This window comes from Miniopterus schreibersii, assembly GCF_964146895.1.
Source record: "Miniopterus schreibersii genome assembly, chromosome: 8".
In the NCBI taxonomy this organism is placed as follows: domain Eukaryota; kingdom Metazoa; phylum Chordata; class Mammalia; order Chiroptera; family Miniopteridae; genus Miniopterus; species Miniopterus schreibersii.
Window position 1 is genome coordinate 9,948,895 of NC_138109.1, and position 16,742 is coordinate 9,965,636.

General features: G+C 55.8%; 1 protein-coding gene across 22 annotated transcripts in view; it reads left to right on the forward strand.

The window, feature by feature from the left end:
- RAP1GAP (RAP1 GTPase activating protein) overlaps positions 1 to 16,742 on the forward strand; it is a 63,374-nt gene that overhangs the window by 25,825 nt on the left and 20,807 nt on the right. For 18 of the 22 annotated variants that reach the window (XR_013999383.1, XR_013999384.1, XR_013999385.1 and 15 more), the window contains 3 exons: positions 8,831 to 8,924; positions 15,137 to 15,172; positions 16,280 to 16,327. Coding sequence is in view for 13 of the 22 variants with exons in the window: in XM_081145056.1 (XP_081001182.1) it covers positions 8,831 to 8,924; positions 15,137 to 15,172; positions 16,280 to 16,327 (178 nt within the window). In the remaining 9 variants the exon portion in view is untranslated. Of the gene's footprint in view, positions 1 to 8,830; positions 8,925 to 12,739; positions 12,896 to 15,136; positions 15,173 to 16,279; positions 16,328 to 16,742 lie in introns of those variants that run through there. The other 4 variants (XR_013999390.1, XR_013999391.1, XM_081145058.1 and 1 more) reach the window with 1 other exon arrangement.

A 16,742-nucleotide genomic window follows, 5' to 3' on the forward strand; every position in this document is an offset into this window, starting at 1 on the left:
TGCATGGTATTTTGTGGTTTGCACGGGCCTCCATCTATTTAGCCAGCCGCCTTTGAATGAACGTTGGGGTGGCTTCCAGGTTTTAGCTGTTGCATGCTCCGCTGCAATGACTGTTGCGTGCACGTGTGTAAGTAGTGCTGGGGGGTGAGTAAATGCCTAGGAGTGGAGTTACTGGGCCAATGCACTTTTTCACCTTTAACAGTACAGCCAAACAACCCTGCAGAGAAGCAGTAGCAATCTGTGTGCCCCCAGCCAACCGAGAAAGTTCATTTCCTCAAAACGATGGGAATTACCCACTGCCTTGGTCCTCAACCTCAGGGACCTAGGGTCATTGAGAGGTAAAGATCCCAGATGTGGGAGGCTCCTGGGAGGTCATCTAGTCATGCCCGTGCTCTCTTTACTCCTCCTGTTCCTACACCTCGGTATCTCCCCACTGCGTCCCCGAGAGGCTCAGCCTGCCTTGCAGATCAGGGAGCTCAGTACCTTGCATGGCGGGTGGTTTTACTCTCTAGCACACTGATTCTTGTGTTGTACTCTCGTCTGCCTCTCACCACCGTCAATGGGAATCCCGCCTCACTCCTTAGTAGCCTGCGAAGAAGGAAAGAAGAAAGGAAGGAAGAGACAAGGGAAGGCCAGGAAATGCTCATGGTTAATGTTCACATACTTTACATGTATTAACTCATTTAGTCCTCATGACAACCCTTGGAGGCAGGCACTGCTATCCCATTTTATAGATGGAGAAACTGAGGCTCAGAGAGGTTAGGTAACTTGCCCAAGGTCACACAGTTGTTAGATGGCAGGGCTAGGATACAAGCTTAGGCAGTCTGGCTCCAGAGCCCACACCTCTGATGTTATACCTCTCCAGGCAGGAGCCTATAATTTATTGAGCGCCTACTGTATACAGTCATGTGACACTTAACAATAGGGATATGTTCTGAGAAATGCATCATTTAGGTGATTTCGTCATTGTGCAAACATAGAGTGCACTTTCACAAACCTCAGTGGTATAGCCTCCTACGCACCCAGGCTATATGGTCTAGCCTGTTGTTCCTAACTAGGCGACACACCTGTACAGCATGTTACTGTACTGAATACTGTAGCCAATTGTAACACAATGGTAAATATCTAAATATATCTGAACATAGAAAAGGCGCAGGAAAAATACAGTGTAAAAGATAAACAGTGACACCGGTGCAGGGCACTTACCATGAATGGAGACCGCAGGACCGGAAGTTGCTCTGGGTGAGTCAGTGAGTGAGCGGGGAGTGAGTGTGGAGACCTAGGACATTACTAGACACTGCTGCAGGCTTATAAACACTGTACACTTAGACTACGCTGAACTTATAAAACAACAGATTAAATCAAGCACAAGAGAAAATGATGCAGTCAAGAGACATGGTAAACACGAGGCGTGTGAGGCTGTTGCTGGCACAACACGGCTACTGTTTTACAGCAAACTTTCTTTTATGTAAGTAGAAAGAGCACACTCTAAAATAAGATAAAAAGTGTGGTAGAGTAAATACATAAACCAATAACAGTCGTTTATCATCATCAAGTGCTATGTACTGTACGTAATTGTATGTGCCGGCCTTTCCTGTGACTGGCAGGGCAGTAGGCTTGTTTACACCGACATCACCACAAATATGTGAGTAATGTGTTGTGCAACAGTGTTAAGACGGCCACAGCGTCACTAGGTGATAGGAGTTTTTCTGCTCCATTATGTTGTGGGGCCACCATCATTCAGTCCATCACTGACTGAAACGTCATTACGCGGCACATGACTGTACTCTGCTCCAGGCTAGCCGGTTGTACGTATAATATCTAATTTATTCTATACAACAACCCAGCCAAGTAGGTGTTACTATCCCATTTTGCAGATGAGGAAGCTGAGGCTCAGAGAAGAGAAGCAGCTCGGAGGAGTCTGTGGCTCCCCCTCCACAGTCCCGGCTGGGCAGAGTCGGCCCTGCAGGGTTCCGATTTCAGCCAGTCTTTGGGAATCTTGAACGCACAGCGATGTAGAGACAGGGCCAGGGCTTTTCCTTGTCTCCGTTGGTTAGGAAATGGTGACCTTGTCCCTCTCCAAGGGAGTTTCACCTTGGCCTGGCAGGAACTTATGCTCACCAGCCTGTCCTAGGGCCCATGAGGTGGCAAACCCACTGGCCAGGGAGCGAGAGGGATGGATTAAACAAGGTCTCAGCGTTGGAGGGTTCAGTGTGTGAACAGTGAGGCCCAAGGAGTGCCAGGAACAGCGAAAGAACAGTCTGGGCCGGTGTCGCTGGGGCTTTGCTTTGAGGTGGGGAGGCCTGGCTCGGATGCAAACACCCAGCCCCATTGTCCAGCCCGGGGCAGGCGTCAGGACGTGTCCTGAATGCGTGACTGAGCGTAGGAATGAAGGGCAGTGAGGGAGTGGGTGGATGATGGAGCCAGTGAGTGAAGGAATGCGGGGAGCTCAGGGGGGCAAGGACAGTAGGTTCACGAGGGAGGTGGGGGGGGTGGCTGTACAGCTGCGCATGCACACGCAGGCTCCACAGTGGGCTCCACGGTGGGCAGCAGGTCCCGGGCCCATCACTGGGAGTTGTCCTGCGTGGATGGGGCACGGCGTGTAGCAGCTGGGTTTGAGCTTGGGGCGTGGTACCTTGGGCAAAGCACCGGCGTCGGTTTTCTTCCGTGTGGAATGGAGATAACGTTACCTGACTTAGGTTCCTTGTGAGGCTGTTGAGAGGTTCTAGAGTGAAGGCAGTTTGTAACCTCTAAAGTGCCAGGCTGGGTAAACATGTTATTATTTCCTGAGCAGAGGCCCCATGGCTAGGTCATTTCAGTGTCACTCCTCCCCCCGTCCCCTGTGCAGGGAGGAGTACGTCCCCTGGGAGGTAGGGAGGGTCAGGCTTGTGCCACAGCAGGGCCCAGGCCACCTGGGCAGGGAACAGGTGGATGGGAGGCCCAGTCCCCAGGTGCTGTATCTCCCAGTGGGGGCCAGTCCCATGACCTCCTCTCAGAGCTGCCAACCTGTTGTTTGCTCAGGAGGCCACTGCCTGGCCCAGCTCCGGGATCCGGGTGTCTCGGCGCACAGCCAGCTCAGGGTGAGGGTGGGGGCCTCGCCTGCCACCTTCCAGCTCACCCCTCTGCTTAGCTTGGAGCCTGAGGCCCTCTCTTCCACCCCCAGGGCGACCTGCCAGCTCTACCCCTCGATGGCTGTGAGACTGTGGGCCCATCTTGCAACCTCACTGAGCCTCCACCTCTTTATCTCTGAAGTGGGGTGAAGATAACAGCAGCCCTCAGTCTGGGTGGTTGTTGTAAGGATTACGTGATATCACAGTGCTTGGCTCCCCTGGCCCCCACACTCCCCCTTCAGGCTTGGCAGAGGTCAAAGGTGCCTGGAAAAGACAGCCAGGGGCAGCCATGCCTGTAGCCCACCCCCCACCACTCCCCGTGGGCTTGGGAGGAGCAGGCCAGGCTCCTTGGGCCTAGCTTCAAAAATTCACTCACTGGGCTGCCCCTGGCCACCTTCCCTGGCACCTTGGCAGGGCCAGGGGCAAGCAGGGGGCAGAGCCAGATGGTTAAGCTCTGGAGACAATGGGCCTCTGTGGCCCCCAGGGAAGGGGGCAGTTCCAGGGCGGCCTCTAGTCTCTGGTTTCAGGAGATTAGAGTTCTCTCAGACCAGATACCATGACTGGGAGACGCAGGGAGCTCCCAAGCCCCGTCCAAAGGGGCCTCGCTCAGGGAGGTTAGGGTCTACAGGAGTAGCCCTCTGCACCCTCTTCTCACTTTGAGGTCTCTGCCCTTTCCCCTCCCCCTACATGAATCACCAGGTTGGTAGAACCAGCTGGTCTCATGGTCCTGTCCTGGGCTGGTCTCCCCAAATCCTTCTCAGCCCTACGTTCACTGGCTGGCTGAGCCCCTTCTCTGAGCCCCCGGACCACCCAAGTCTGGTTTCCCAACTTGCAGGTGCCATCCAGCACCTGTCCAGCTCCCCTGCTCACCATCGCAGGCTTCCAGGTCTATGCACCTGGTCTGGCCACCAGTTCCACCTGTCTAAATTGAATTTTCAAGCATGAATAGGTCACCAGGCAGCAAAGAAGGAAAAGGGAGCCCCGGCAGAGGGAACAGCCTGTGCAGAGGCTTAGCAGGGTGAAACAGTGTGCCTTGTTTGGAAAACTGCCTGCAGCCCAGCCAGGCTAGGACAAGGTGACGGGCAGGACAAAAAGGGGCTGCATGTGTGTGGAGATGAGGCTGGAAGAGTAAGCAGTAGCCAGACCCACCTGGGGACCTCCATGCAAAGCAGGGATTTCTGGATGGGCAAAGGGCCAAGTCCAAGGACAGTCCAGTTCCATTCCCCCTCTGGTGCCCTGAGAGGGTGGGGTTCTGCAGGAGAGTGCCTCATAATAATAATAACAACAACAACAGCAAACACTTCTACAGTGTTCATTCTACTCCGTGGCTCACAGCAACCTTGTGGGGGTGGGTACGTTGGCTCTCATGTTGCAGATGAGAGAAAAAGACAGGACCTTCCCACCAACTCTCCGGCTGGTTAACAGGTGGGAAGCCACCCAGGGAGGCATCTGGTCACCTGTCCTCGGTCTCCCCTACCTCTCCTACCGTGTCTGGGTCTGACCTGCATTTTTCAGAGTAGGGGACTTCCCTGAGATGCCCCCCACCCCGGTGTGGCATCTGGAGCCCTGGACTGATGGAAGGCCTCGTTCTAGTCCACAGTCTGCCCCTGCCTTGCTGGGTGACCTCGAGGTACTGGTTTAATCTCCCTGAGCCTCAGTTTACCCTTCTGGGAATTGGGGACTCTAGCAACTGCTTTATCTCTGCATCCAGTTCCGGTGAGTCTCCCAGGGTTGAGCAGCTAAAGAGGGCTTTTGAAAAGTACAAAGAGCTGTTCTCATGATGGTGAGAATATTATTGTTACCTTGATATGGAGATAAGGGAGGGGGAGGAGTTGCAGTGACAGTTGCCAAGAAACCCGGGAGCTGTCAGCAGCGGCTTCCAGCCTGGCCCTTCCCACTCAGGAGCTGAGCCACTGGGCCCTCCCTCCACACTCTTGCTGCACTTTTTCCCTGGAAGAGATGGGTGCTCCGAGAGGGAGGGGAGCTGGGGCCAGCTGGCCGGTGGCCATATATCTGTAGGGCCTGAAGGTGACCCAGGAATGTGTCTGGCCCGAACTCCAGGTTGGCTCCAGCTTTCTCTGTGACCTTGAGCAAGTCACCTCCTCTCTGGCTACCACCTCTTTCTGTGCCCAAGTGTCCTGTACCTGTAGGCAGGTGTCCAGGCCAAACATGGCAGGATTAATGCTTGACCTGGGGAAGATGCTTGGCAGTGGCTGCAGAAGCCAGGACCTGTGGTGGGGAGGTCACCAGGGGTCAAGGCTGGGTGGCAAGACTGAGAGCCTGGGTTGAGAGCAGCTGTGATGTGTATAGTAAAAGAACCCTGGCTGGAGTCAAACCTTGGCACTGCCCTTTCCTTGGTATGACCGTGGGCTTGTTCCTTAACCTCTCTGAGCCTCAGTTTTCTTATTTAGAAAAAAGCCGCTGTGGTGATCAAATGAGACAATGCCTGTGCAAACTGTAGAGTGCTGTGCAGATCTATACCTATGGTCATGGCATGGGGAAGGCATGCTCCAGGCACCCTCCAGCTGCTACAGGTGCAGGCACGATGCAAAGCATGTTAAGCTGGGCCAGGCCATAGCACCAGGAAGGTTGTCAGAGAAGTAGGGAGGGGCAGAGGCTTGAGGGACCTGGAGCGAAAGGAATGGTGGAGAATAGGAGGAGTCAAGGGTGGGATGGGGGGGGGCAGAGACAGAGAGGTTCAGGTTCGTGAAGAGGGAGGAAACTGATCAAGTTGGGGGAGGTGTGCGGAGGCCAGAGGCAGAAGGGAAGGGTGGGATGGCTAGAAAGGTGGGAAAGAGATGTGAGAGGTGAGGAAAGCTGATACAAGGAGGCATCAGAGGCTAGAGGTGGGGGGAGGGAGGGGAGAGGCTAAGTTTATTCATTCCTTCAAAAGTGTTCATTGAGAAATTGCTATTGACTCAGAGCCAGTACGGTGCAGCGTTAGGGCACAGCATCTAGACCTAGATGGTCAGGGGTTCAAATCCTCCGTACTTCACTTACATTTACTGTCAGTGTGGCCTTGGACAAGTTGCTTAACCTCTCAGCGTCTTAGATGAGTTAATACGAGCAAAGGAGTTGAAGCGGAGCCTGCACGTGGCACGTTCTGTACCAGCGTCGGCTGCTGCTGTTACTATGGTTATTACCTCTCCAGTGTGACGTGCTGGGTCCACGGCGCCAGCTGCCCATACTATGAAGTTCGGATCTTGGGCTCTGGACTGACATCTGGGTTCAACTGGCTGCTGTGCCACATGAACTGTGTGACCTTGGGCAAGTTTCATACCCTTACGAGCCTCAGTTTCCGTATGTGTAAAGCCAGCCATTTCTGAGTACCTGTCTCCTGGAGGAGCTACGAGAATTAAATAAAGTCAGGCAAGGCACAGGCCAGCTGTGGCTTCTGATGTTTCTGCCCTTCTGTCCCTCAGCTGGGAGGATGGGGTGGACAGGGCCCCAAGCCCCTGATGTCCTGCTCTGTCCTCATCATGGATTCCTTTCCCTCCCCTGCCCTTTATAACTAAGCATGACCTTTGAGGTGGAATTACCTGTGGGAGGGGGAAGGGCGGAAGGCTGGGTATTTCTGGTGAGGAGCAGGACTCCGGCCAGCCAAGAGCTGGAGAGCAGAGGACCTCGAGGCTGGGTCCCAGATGGAAGCCAGAGCCCCCTTGTCTTCGAAGACCTCCCTAGTCCTGCACCCACACAAACAGTCTTGACTGAGATGGGCACCTGGGCGTGGGGAAGCTGAATTTGAGAGGGTTCTGGAAGGAGAACGTGGTAGAGAGCTGCTGCCAGGCTGACCCGCAGTGACCACTGTTTGAGCCTGGGGGCAGGACAGGGGGACAGGCAGGAGGATACCACCCAAATAGCTCCATCATGGGCAACAACCTCCACGAGGCAGCCAGGGCCACGCCAAGACAGTGGTCCCTACCACCAAGGGCCCAGCCTCACCTGGGCTTCAACCCAGGACCTCCTGGCTCCTGGGAAGCTTCTGCTCACCAGTCCACTGGCACTGGCCCTGCTCAGTCACCCACTTGCTAGGGGAAGTAGCTTCATCTCTCTGAGCCTCATTTTCTCCCACCTGTAAAAATGGGGATAAATATTGCCAACGTTCTAGCACTGCAGTGAGGGTGTAATATGCTTGACACAGTTACAGCACACAGTAGGTCTCAACAAAGAGTCCCTGGGCAGCCACAGTGGGATTTGCCTGGACCATCTCTGTAGGCCTCTCTCTAGTCCCTCGTCTTCAGTTTCTCCCCACGTCAGCATGCCTTGCAGTCTACAGGAACCTGTGTTTAGGCTGTTTCCTTGCTCACAAACCTTCACTACCTCCCTGCTGCCAACCCTCATTGAGCCATTTGACTATTCAACAAATACTTAATGGGATCCTAGCTTGGGGAGCCAGAGTTTACCACAAATGAATGAATATCAAAGAATTTATTGAGTGAATAGCTGGTAGCTGCCCAGGCTCTATGATGAATTTTTTTGGAAACCGAGGCTGAGAGGAATGTGTCATTTATGGTCACACAGCAAGTAGGTGCCTGGGAATACCTCCCACACTGATGACACAGGCTGGAAATGCCACCACATGCATCCTGTGGGCCAAGACCTTCCTTTTCAGATGCATCCTGGGAGGAGGAGAGACATCTGCAGCAGGGCTGTGGATGGCTTCTCTGGGCCACTTCTGCTGGAGTAGCTGGACTGAGGGGAGTCAGCAGAGGGGCTCAGAGTCCCTCAAGGTCTCCTTCCTGGGCAGGTTCCTGTAGGCTCATCCCCCCTGGGGTGTGGCAGTCCCAGCTTCACCTAACTCAAGCAGCTGTGTGCTGCTGAGGATAGACTGGCGGCCTGAATGACGCATCCTCTTGGTTGATGGGACCTGGGCGGGGATACAGCCACGTCATGGTGGCCTGAGGCAGCCAGCAGAAGCCAGGCCTGCTCCCCCAGCCCCGGACTCCCTGGGTCCCAGGAACCACTGGGCACTTCCTCTCCCTGACCCTGGAGGTGGCCTCCTCAGCAGGCTCCCTAGGGTGACGGAGCTGACTTCACCCTCACCAGACCAGTTTCCTTTCCTCAGGGAGGGGCGTGGTATGGGCACAGAGTCCGGGCTTGCATTCGGCTAGCCTCCGATGCTGGCTCTGCTGCTGACTGGCTGTGTGACCTCCACATGCCTCTGTCTGGGTCCTTATCTGTCAAATGGGAATACCAGTGTGGTGAACAGTCTGTGCCCTCGGGCCGGAGAGCGGGGCTTGGCACAGGGCCTAACACACAGTAGGCCCAATGAGTGTCAGGTATTGTCATTGTCAATGACAGCAGTAGCCCAGCCTCTTAGCCCTAAGGCCGCTGTCTCCCTGAGGCTCAGGGAGGGGCCGTAGAGGCTGGGGCACCCTGCTTAATCCAGAGGTCAGGGCTCAGCCATGGACAGCAACCCTTACTGCCTCCTGCCTCAGTCTAATCGTCTTCAGAACGGGCTGGGTATGTGTGAGGGAGGCCCAATGGAGAGCTGGGGGAGAGACCCTCATCACATCTCTGACCCCGGGGAGGGAGAGCCTGATTAGCAGCCCTGCTCAGGAAGCTCCTCCTCTCCCTCCTCCTGCGGACCCCAGCACCCACTCCTCCAGGGAATCTGTCCCCCTTCCATCCCCCAACTCTGAGGTTGCCTCTTCCTCCCAAAGTTCACAAGTGTCCCGACTGGAGGCTCTCCCTGACCTCAGACCCTTCTTCTCTTCCAGGGGGAGTGATGGGCAGAACCAGCGCTTCCCTCAGGCACTAGACTTGCCACGAGTGGACCTAGTCTCCCCACCTACTGCTTCACTCTACCCAAAGGTAAGTGCCCCCCCCACTGCCCCTGGTCTGGAGACCCCCAGGGCTGAGAGATGCCTAAGAATGACCACTGGGCAGAGGTAAAATGTTCAGACTACCCCTCCCCACTCCTGGGTGGGCCCGATGCAGTCCCAGAGGTTGAATGGGGGTCTGAAGCACTACTGGGGGAGGAAGAACAGTTGGGAATGAACCAGCCCCAACCATTCTTTTTTTAAAAATTGACTTTAGAGAGAGGAAGGGAGAGAGAATGAGAAACATCAGTGTAAGAGAAACTTCTATCGGTTGTCTCCCGCACATGCCTGGACCAGGGATCGAACCTGCAACCTGGGTATGTGCCCTGACCAGGAATCGAACCCACCACCCTTCGGTGTATGGGACAATGCTCCAACCAACTGAGCCACACCGGCCAGGGCTCAACTATTCTTCAGTCTTCATCAACATCAGTTTCCTCACCCGTAAATTGGGTATGACAGTACTCACTTTACAGGGCTATTGTGAGGATTAAATGAAAAAGTGCTGATGAAGCGTTCCATACACAATACCTGGCAGAGAGTAAAAGCCCTATAAATGAGGCTATTGTTGTTATCACCAAAAATCAAATGTTCACCCAGTATCTGATTTGTGTCAGACTTTGTGCTGGGTGCTAAGCAGGCAGAAAGCAACTAGACGCAGACCCTGCCCTCAAGGAGCTATAGTCCAGTTTAGAGAGAAAGAATTAAATTTATGCAGAGTGTCAAATACCAGTAATAACAGCTAGCAGTGATTGAGATTTCTTGTGGGCCACGTGGGTACTTAATGCTTTACATACAGTATTTCATTTCACCCTCAAACTGTAAGTACTAGTGCTAACTACTATTATTAGTCCCATTTTGCAGATGAGAAAGTCAAGGCTCAGAGAGGTTCAGTTACTTGTTCAAAGACACACAGGTAGGATGCTATGGGGTCAGGACTGGAACTCAGGTTGTCTGACCAGAGTGGCTGGCCTTGTGGCCTCTCTAATGCAAAGGATCATAAGCCCTCACTTTTGAGTACACTTTACAGTTTCTAAAGCATGTTCACAGACATCATGTCTCTTGGTCCTTTCATCAAACCTCGAGTGGTAGGTATTCTCCAGATGAGGATCCAGATGCTCAGAGAAGTGAAGGGGTTTTCCCAAGGTCACACAGCCAGGAAATAGCAGAACAGGATCTGCCAAGCTCTTCTCCCAGCACTCTGGCTGGAACAAGGGCCATGTTCCTCTCCTAGGCTGGGAGAACAGATGGCCAAGGAATGGTGTCCGTGTGGGGGACCACCACCACCAAGGGGGTCCTAGTGGGGGTCCTATGGACAGTATCACAGGGATCCTCTCCTGCTCTTTGTGCCTGGGCAATAGCCCAAGATGGGCCATTGTTGATCCCGGAGCTTGGCAGGAAGGGATTGACTCAGTGGCAGCTGGGTTCATGAGTGAGCATCTGGGAGGAGGCCTGGGTTCTCACCAAGGGCCATGTGCCCTTGGACCATAGCTTTTCCTCTCTGGGCCTCAGTCTTCCCATTAGGAAAATTAGGGTTGGAATAGTCCATTGCCCCGAGTCCTGCCTGCTCAGACAGCCTGAGGCTGGCCTTCTTGGATTAGTTCTGAGGTGCCTTCCCTTGGGTTTCCTGGCCTCCACCCAGTCTATCTAGAAACCTCTGTTTGTGCCAACACAGCCCAGACTGCAGACTCCTGACAGTGCACCCTACCCCAGAATCAAGACACAGTCTGTGGATCATTCTCTTTTGACAGAGGAGGAAACCAGTGTCCAGAGAGATTGAGCCATTTGTCTGGGTCCCCAGCAAACCAATGGTGGAGCTGAGGGAACCAGGCCTGTGACACATTGTCCACCCTCTCCCCCAGCACCCCTAACTCTACACACATTTATAATGTTGATGGAGCCAGATTGAGGGGCAGGAGATCTCCCTGTGCCAGTGGGCAAATCCTGCCCCTCTCTGGCCCTCACTTTCCTCATCTGTAAAATAGAAGTGACAGTTCCTTTTTTACCCACCTTGCCAGCTTACAACTGAGTGATGACCTTGAAAGTAACTTTGGAAAGTAGAAATCAGGTAGCTGAACTGTTATCAGCATTATATGTTCCCAGGGTAGGACAGAACACCCAGAAGGGACTCTCTTCATTGGGGAGCCACGCTTGAGATACTCAGGACCCTCCTACCCTGTCCCCTTATGGGGGTTTCTTCACTTGGGGATTCAGAAATCTGCACAGATGTACATACACAGCCTACCCACACTTATGTACATGGATACAATCACATGTCCTCATATGTATTCAGAAACTTGCACATGTACATATGCAAGCATGTACAGATACATATGTATAAACACACATAATCAGGATGTCCAGGCACACACAGTCACATGTGGTCTCAGTCTCGCACACACATACAGCTGCATGCACACATGTGCACCCCCTCCACTCCGCCTGGCACACAGGCATCTCCGGTGATACGAGCAGGTCTTGTCTCCTCCCAGTGTGGGAATGGATATTTCTCTGGCTGCTTTTTGCTGGGTGCCCGGAAGCGCTCAGGCCTGGAAGTGCTGCATAAATCAATATTTGCTGTTGTTAATTATTAAAAACAAAGCTACACCGTGTCTGGAACACACATATCTGGAGTTCCCACCGGCACCCCTGGGCTCCAGCCTGACCCAGGGCCAGGTCTGGGGGAAAGGAAGGCATAGTGCCTTCCTTCCAGGAGCCCTTGGCCCTGGAGGTAGAGGGTGGTGGGCAGCTGCCAGCAGCTCCTTCAGGATGAAGAAAGGTTGGGCACTGAGCTGGTGGGCAGCCTTGCCCCTGCAGGGTCCAAAGCAGCTGGTGTTGACTTAGCCACAGCTCAGGAAGCAATTGCCACTTTCCCAGCGTCTGTCTGGGAAGGGGGAGCTGAGGCCCCAGCCCTGCCCCCAATGTCAGACACAATGCAGGGTCAGCTGAAAGGGCCAGCAGAGGCCTTATATTTTACAGATGGGGAAACTGAGGGCTACAGAGATGTCAGGGGCTCACTCAAGTTCACTCAGCAAGTTGTAGCAAGGCCAGAGCTAGAATATGTCCTGAAGTCTGCTCCATACAGTGGGGCCTTGGCAGCCCCTCCCCAGGCACTGTGGTTGTCTCCCCCAGGGTCAGGGGCAATTAGGACAAAGGTGGAGGTAGTTAGAGCTAGGTATGGCATGGGACCTGGGGAAGGGAGAGAACAGGCCAGCCACTGTCAGACATTAGGGGACAGGAGGAGAGGAGGAGGGGAGAGCAGCTCCAGGCCTTTCCCTGGATTCCTAGTTCTGCCCTTCCTAGCTGTGTGATCTTGAGCGTATTTCACCTCTTGGAATCAGTTTTCTCTTCTGTAAAATGGGGATTACACTCATATCTCCTGGGTTGTGGGGAGAGGATGAGATTTGCTAAGGGTCCAAAATTAAGTAAGACAAGCCCTCTGTCTCCAAGGTAACCCCCTTTATCCTGCCTGGCTTCACAGCCGGCCCCAAGACCCCGACCCAGAGGCCCTGAGGCGGGGTACCCAAAGTTTGAGAAGATGGGGAAAACCTGGCGGTGCCACAAAGCCCGGTGCACTGAAATCTTCTGGCGCTCCAGCAAGCGCGCGCAGGCGCAGTGTCCGGGGCCGCGGGTCGGCCGCTCCAGGGGCGGGGTCTCCTGTGTCCCCGCCCCGGATCTCCGCAGCCCCTCCCCCGCCCGCGCCGCCCGCACCTGGCGCCCCGCCCCCTCCGGGCCCGGCCGCCCGGCGAGCCCAGCGCAGGCAGCGCCGCCGGGAGCCGGAGCCGGAGCGCGGAGCTCGGCGCTGCGGGACCCGGGCCGGGGCGCGCGCGGGCCGGAGCCGGCGGGACCAGCTGAACACCACCGGGGCGGGGGCTGGGCCGGATCGGGATGGCGCAGCTGCGGTCCCTGGCGCCCCCGGGCCGTCCGCGGAGGGGCTCGCTGCCCACTGGGGCCGGCTGGCAGGTGAGGACCAGGGCGCGGGTGGCCTGGCCGAGGGGCTCAGCGGGAGCCGCCGGGTCAGCCCGACTTCCTAGGAGCCGGGCAGGCTCTGCCCAGCCAGGGCGCGCGTGCGAGGCTCCGTCATGGAGGGCGTGCTAGCTTCTGGACTGACACCGTGACACGGCGGCCACAGGGCACACCCCTGCCCTAGGGTCCCCGACCTTGGGCTCCTTCTGCCGCTGCCCATGAAACAGAGTGCCCGTGGTGGCACTGTGGCTCTGAGCTACGTGTGTGTGTGTGTGTGTGTGTGTGTGTGTGAGCGCACCCGTGTGTACTAGCTTTGGGACAGTTTCGTCCACCCCCTGCCCCCTTTAGGGGGGTCGGAATGTTACAGTGTAACTTCTGTGTGATGCTCCGGGCCACCTGGCTCACAGCTTTCCATGTGTCAAGGCATCTGCTGCTCCCGTGAGGCTGTAACTGTGGGTGTCACTTGTTGCTGTTTGTACACTCTGGGTGACAATACCATGTGTCAGGCTTTATGTGGCTCTGTTTATGTGACTCCGCTGCATTGTTCCTGGCCACGTTAGGTCACCCTGAGTGGGGTGCTCTGGGGGACATCAGTGCGCCCCATCACCGCTGGGCTGAGGTTGGTGGGCACAGATGCCGATGCTGCTGTCTGCTGCTGTTGTACAGGGTGTCGGGCTGACAGGCATGTTTGTCTACCTGCAGTGCAGGTGTGTGTCTGACTTCCGCCGTAACTGCCTGTGGAATTGTATCGTCCAAGCCCAGAAGTGCTGGGTGTGGCCACAGGTGACCATGGGTCAGTGTCTCCCACTGTGCATTTCATGGGGTGGGTTTTGCCCCTGTCGTCAAGCCTCAGAGTGTGCACATGGGGTGTTTGTGTCTCATGATTTTTAACAGAGCTCTGTGTGTGGGGGGGGGGGGGGAGAGAGATGGGGGCATGTACTTACGTGGGTGTGAGGACCAGACCTGTGCCCTCAGCCTTGGTGATTAGCCACTCCACAGTTACTGCATGCTTTTCCTTTTTCTCAAAACTCACTTAATGTTGTGCGATCAAATCTGTCATGCCTGATCCACAGGGTGTGTGACTGCGATGGGGAAAGTACGTGGGAGTGGGGCTCCGTAGCCCAGTTTCCATGAACGTGCCTGCCTGTATGTGCAAGCGCATGTTATTGTGTCTCCGCACACAGACGTGAGGGTGGTTTTGTGGTGTCCGTGTAACTTCGCGTGCAGTTGCCGGTGTGCACATCTGCACAGGGGTGGGTTTGCATTTGTGTGTGTGATTCTTGTGCATGGACCTGTGTATGTGTGAGTGGGTGTGCTGTTGTGTAACTTAGTACACCAACACCAGTGTTTGCGGGTTAGCGTATAGCTTTGAGTCTAAGAATTAGTATACACAGACCCCGTGGGTTTGTGTGTGTTTGCTTTCTTTGGTACAGTGAGACTGTTTAAATACTGGTGTGTAGGCCTGTGAATGTGTGTTTGAGCAAGAGAGAGAGAAAGAGTATGTGTTTCCTGGTGCACAACCGCATAGCACATGTGTGTGAGCTCAGGTGATGCCTCCACTGGGCAGCAGGAGCCAGGAGGGGTTGGGGGAGGGGCGCGTCCTGGAGACTCTGGGGGCTTCCCAGCCCAGCCCCCAGCCCACCAGCCATCAATGATGCCGTCTTCCAGGAAGGCTCACAGGGAGTTGGCGATGGAGAGGCTGAAGCTGCCAAGGCAGCTGGCAGATGCCCGATTAACCCTACGTGTGCCCTGGCAGCCTCAGGAGAGGCTCTCTGTGAGGGGTGAGGGGTGCATGTGGACTCACACATGTGTGTTGGGCCAATGGAACATTCCAGCATCCTCTCCCCCAACAGCCCCCAGCCCACACTGCTTGGGGGTGAGGGTGGAACCACAGACCCTCCTGAGAGTCCCAGCTAAGCTCCTCTCTGGGGCTGGGACCTGGGGCTCTTCTGATGGGTACATGGGCTGGTCCTGGCACTGCCAACCCTGTAGTTACATGGGGGAGCTGTTTCTCTCCCCAAGGGTCACATCCTCTGTCTGAGGCACCAATCTCCTCCTTTGGGGAAGGGGACTGAGTGGGGTGTGCTGCCCCATGGGGGCCCAGACTCTGGGCTGACAGATCCAAGGTGGTTGGTCAGATCTAGAGGGACCAGGACAGATGGGTTGGGTGCAGACGCCTTGGGGGCTCAGCAGGATCAGCTGGCACATGACTTGCTTTCTCCCCCATCTCTGTTGCAGAACACAGATCTGTTTGAGATGATTGAAAAGATGCAGGTGAGGCTGGATCTGTTGTCCATTCCTGGGAGCCATAGACAGGGCTGGGATGGGGGTGGGGGGTCCTTGCTATATCTCCAGCCCCACATCTCTCTGAAGACAGGCCAGGAGCCCTTGGCAGACCATACATGGAGGAGATGGTGTCAGCGTGTTGTCCTGAGCCCTCTGTCAGGACACATACACACGCGTGCGCGCGCGCGCGCACACACACACACACGGGACTGGTAGTGCCCAACTCCCTATCGAGCCCAGGCACCTCTTGCATCTCCCCACCTCCCATCCCTGTGTAGGTCCCCAGCAGAGCTGGGGTCCCCACTTCAGTCCACCCCTCAAGAGGCATCAGAGACTCTGCAGGACCCCCATGTAAAATGGGAGAAGGGACAATTGCCAGGGCACAGGGCAGCCACAGGCTGTGAGGCAGGGAGGGGGAGGTGTCGAGCCAGGCAGCCCCGCCCCTTCTGCCTGACTCCTGCCCACCCTCCACTCCCTAGGCCTGGGCTCCCAAGCCCTTGTCTGTTTTTGGCTTGGGTATGTGTTGGGAGGTGGGCAGAGTCTGGGGTGACTTGAAAAAACCGCAGGAGCTTTCCCTGATGTCAGTTTTCCCTCCAAACCCTCTCTCCTGCCCCTTCCTGTTTCTCTGCTTCTCTTACTTAGTCTTTCTGACACGGTCTCTCCCCTCCTCCTCTCTCTTTCTCTTTCTCTCCCCCTCTCTCCCTCTCCCTCTCCCTCTCCGGGTCTCTCCCTCTCTCTCTCTTAACAACACGTATCTGTGTAGATGCAATAGCCTCCCTCCCCAGCTCCCCACACTCACACGCAGGAACGTGCACACCCCTGCCCCCACTCCCAGCGGCAGGCATTCCCGCACAGAGCCCCCAGCCCCTCCCTGCTGCCTCCGGCCTCCCACAGCCCAGGTTACCGGCAGGACAGCCAGCCCTGCAGAGAGGCCTGAGCAACCCAGCACCCTGCCCCGGGAGTACCCACATCGGTGGGCTTTCCCCTTCTACACCAGAAGGGCTGTGAGCCCCGGGGAGGTGGCCCTGCAGCACGCATGGGAGGGGTGTGAAGGGAGGGAGGGGTGTAACAGGAGGTGCTGCCCTCTCTTTGCAGGGAAGCAGGATGGACGAACAACGATGCTCCTTCCCACCACCCCTCAAAGTAGGTCTGAGCCGCAACCTCCCTTCCCTTCTTTGGGCTTCCGAGCAGCCTCTCCAAAGGGCTTGGGGACCTGGCCGGAGATGGGAAAAGGGGCAGACTCCCTCCCTCGGGTGGGGGTGGGGCCTGGGAAGTCCTGCCACAGCTGCCCATCCAAGCAGCCAGCCCAGGAGAACCCATCCCCTTTCAAGAAGTAGTCCTGTACCCAGCTCTGGCCGTCTAGGGGTTCTGAGAGGTGGAGGACCCCTCCCTTGCTATGGGCCTGGCGCCTTCATTCCAGCTCCTCCCCACCCGTCTTCACCTCACCACTGCAAACAGACCCTGCCTCTCCAGGCTTCCCCCCTGAGTCTAAGCCCATCCCTCATATGACGCCTGTGTAAACCGTTTTCCTGGAAGCCAATTATGATGAGCTGTTGTA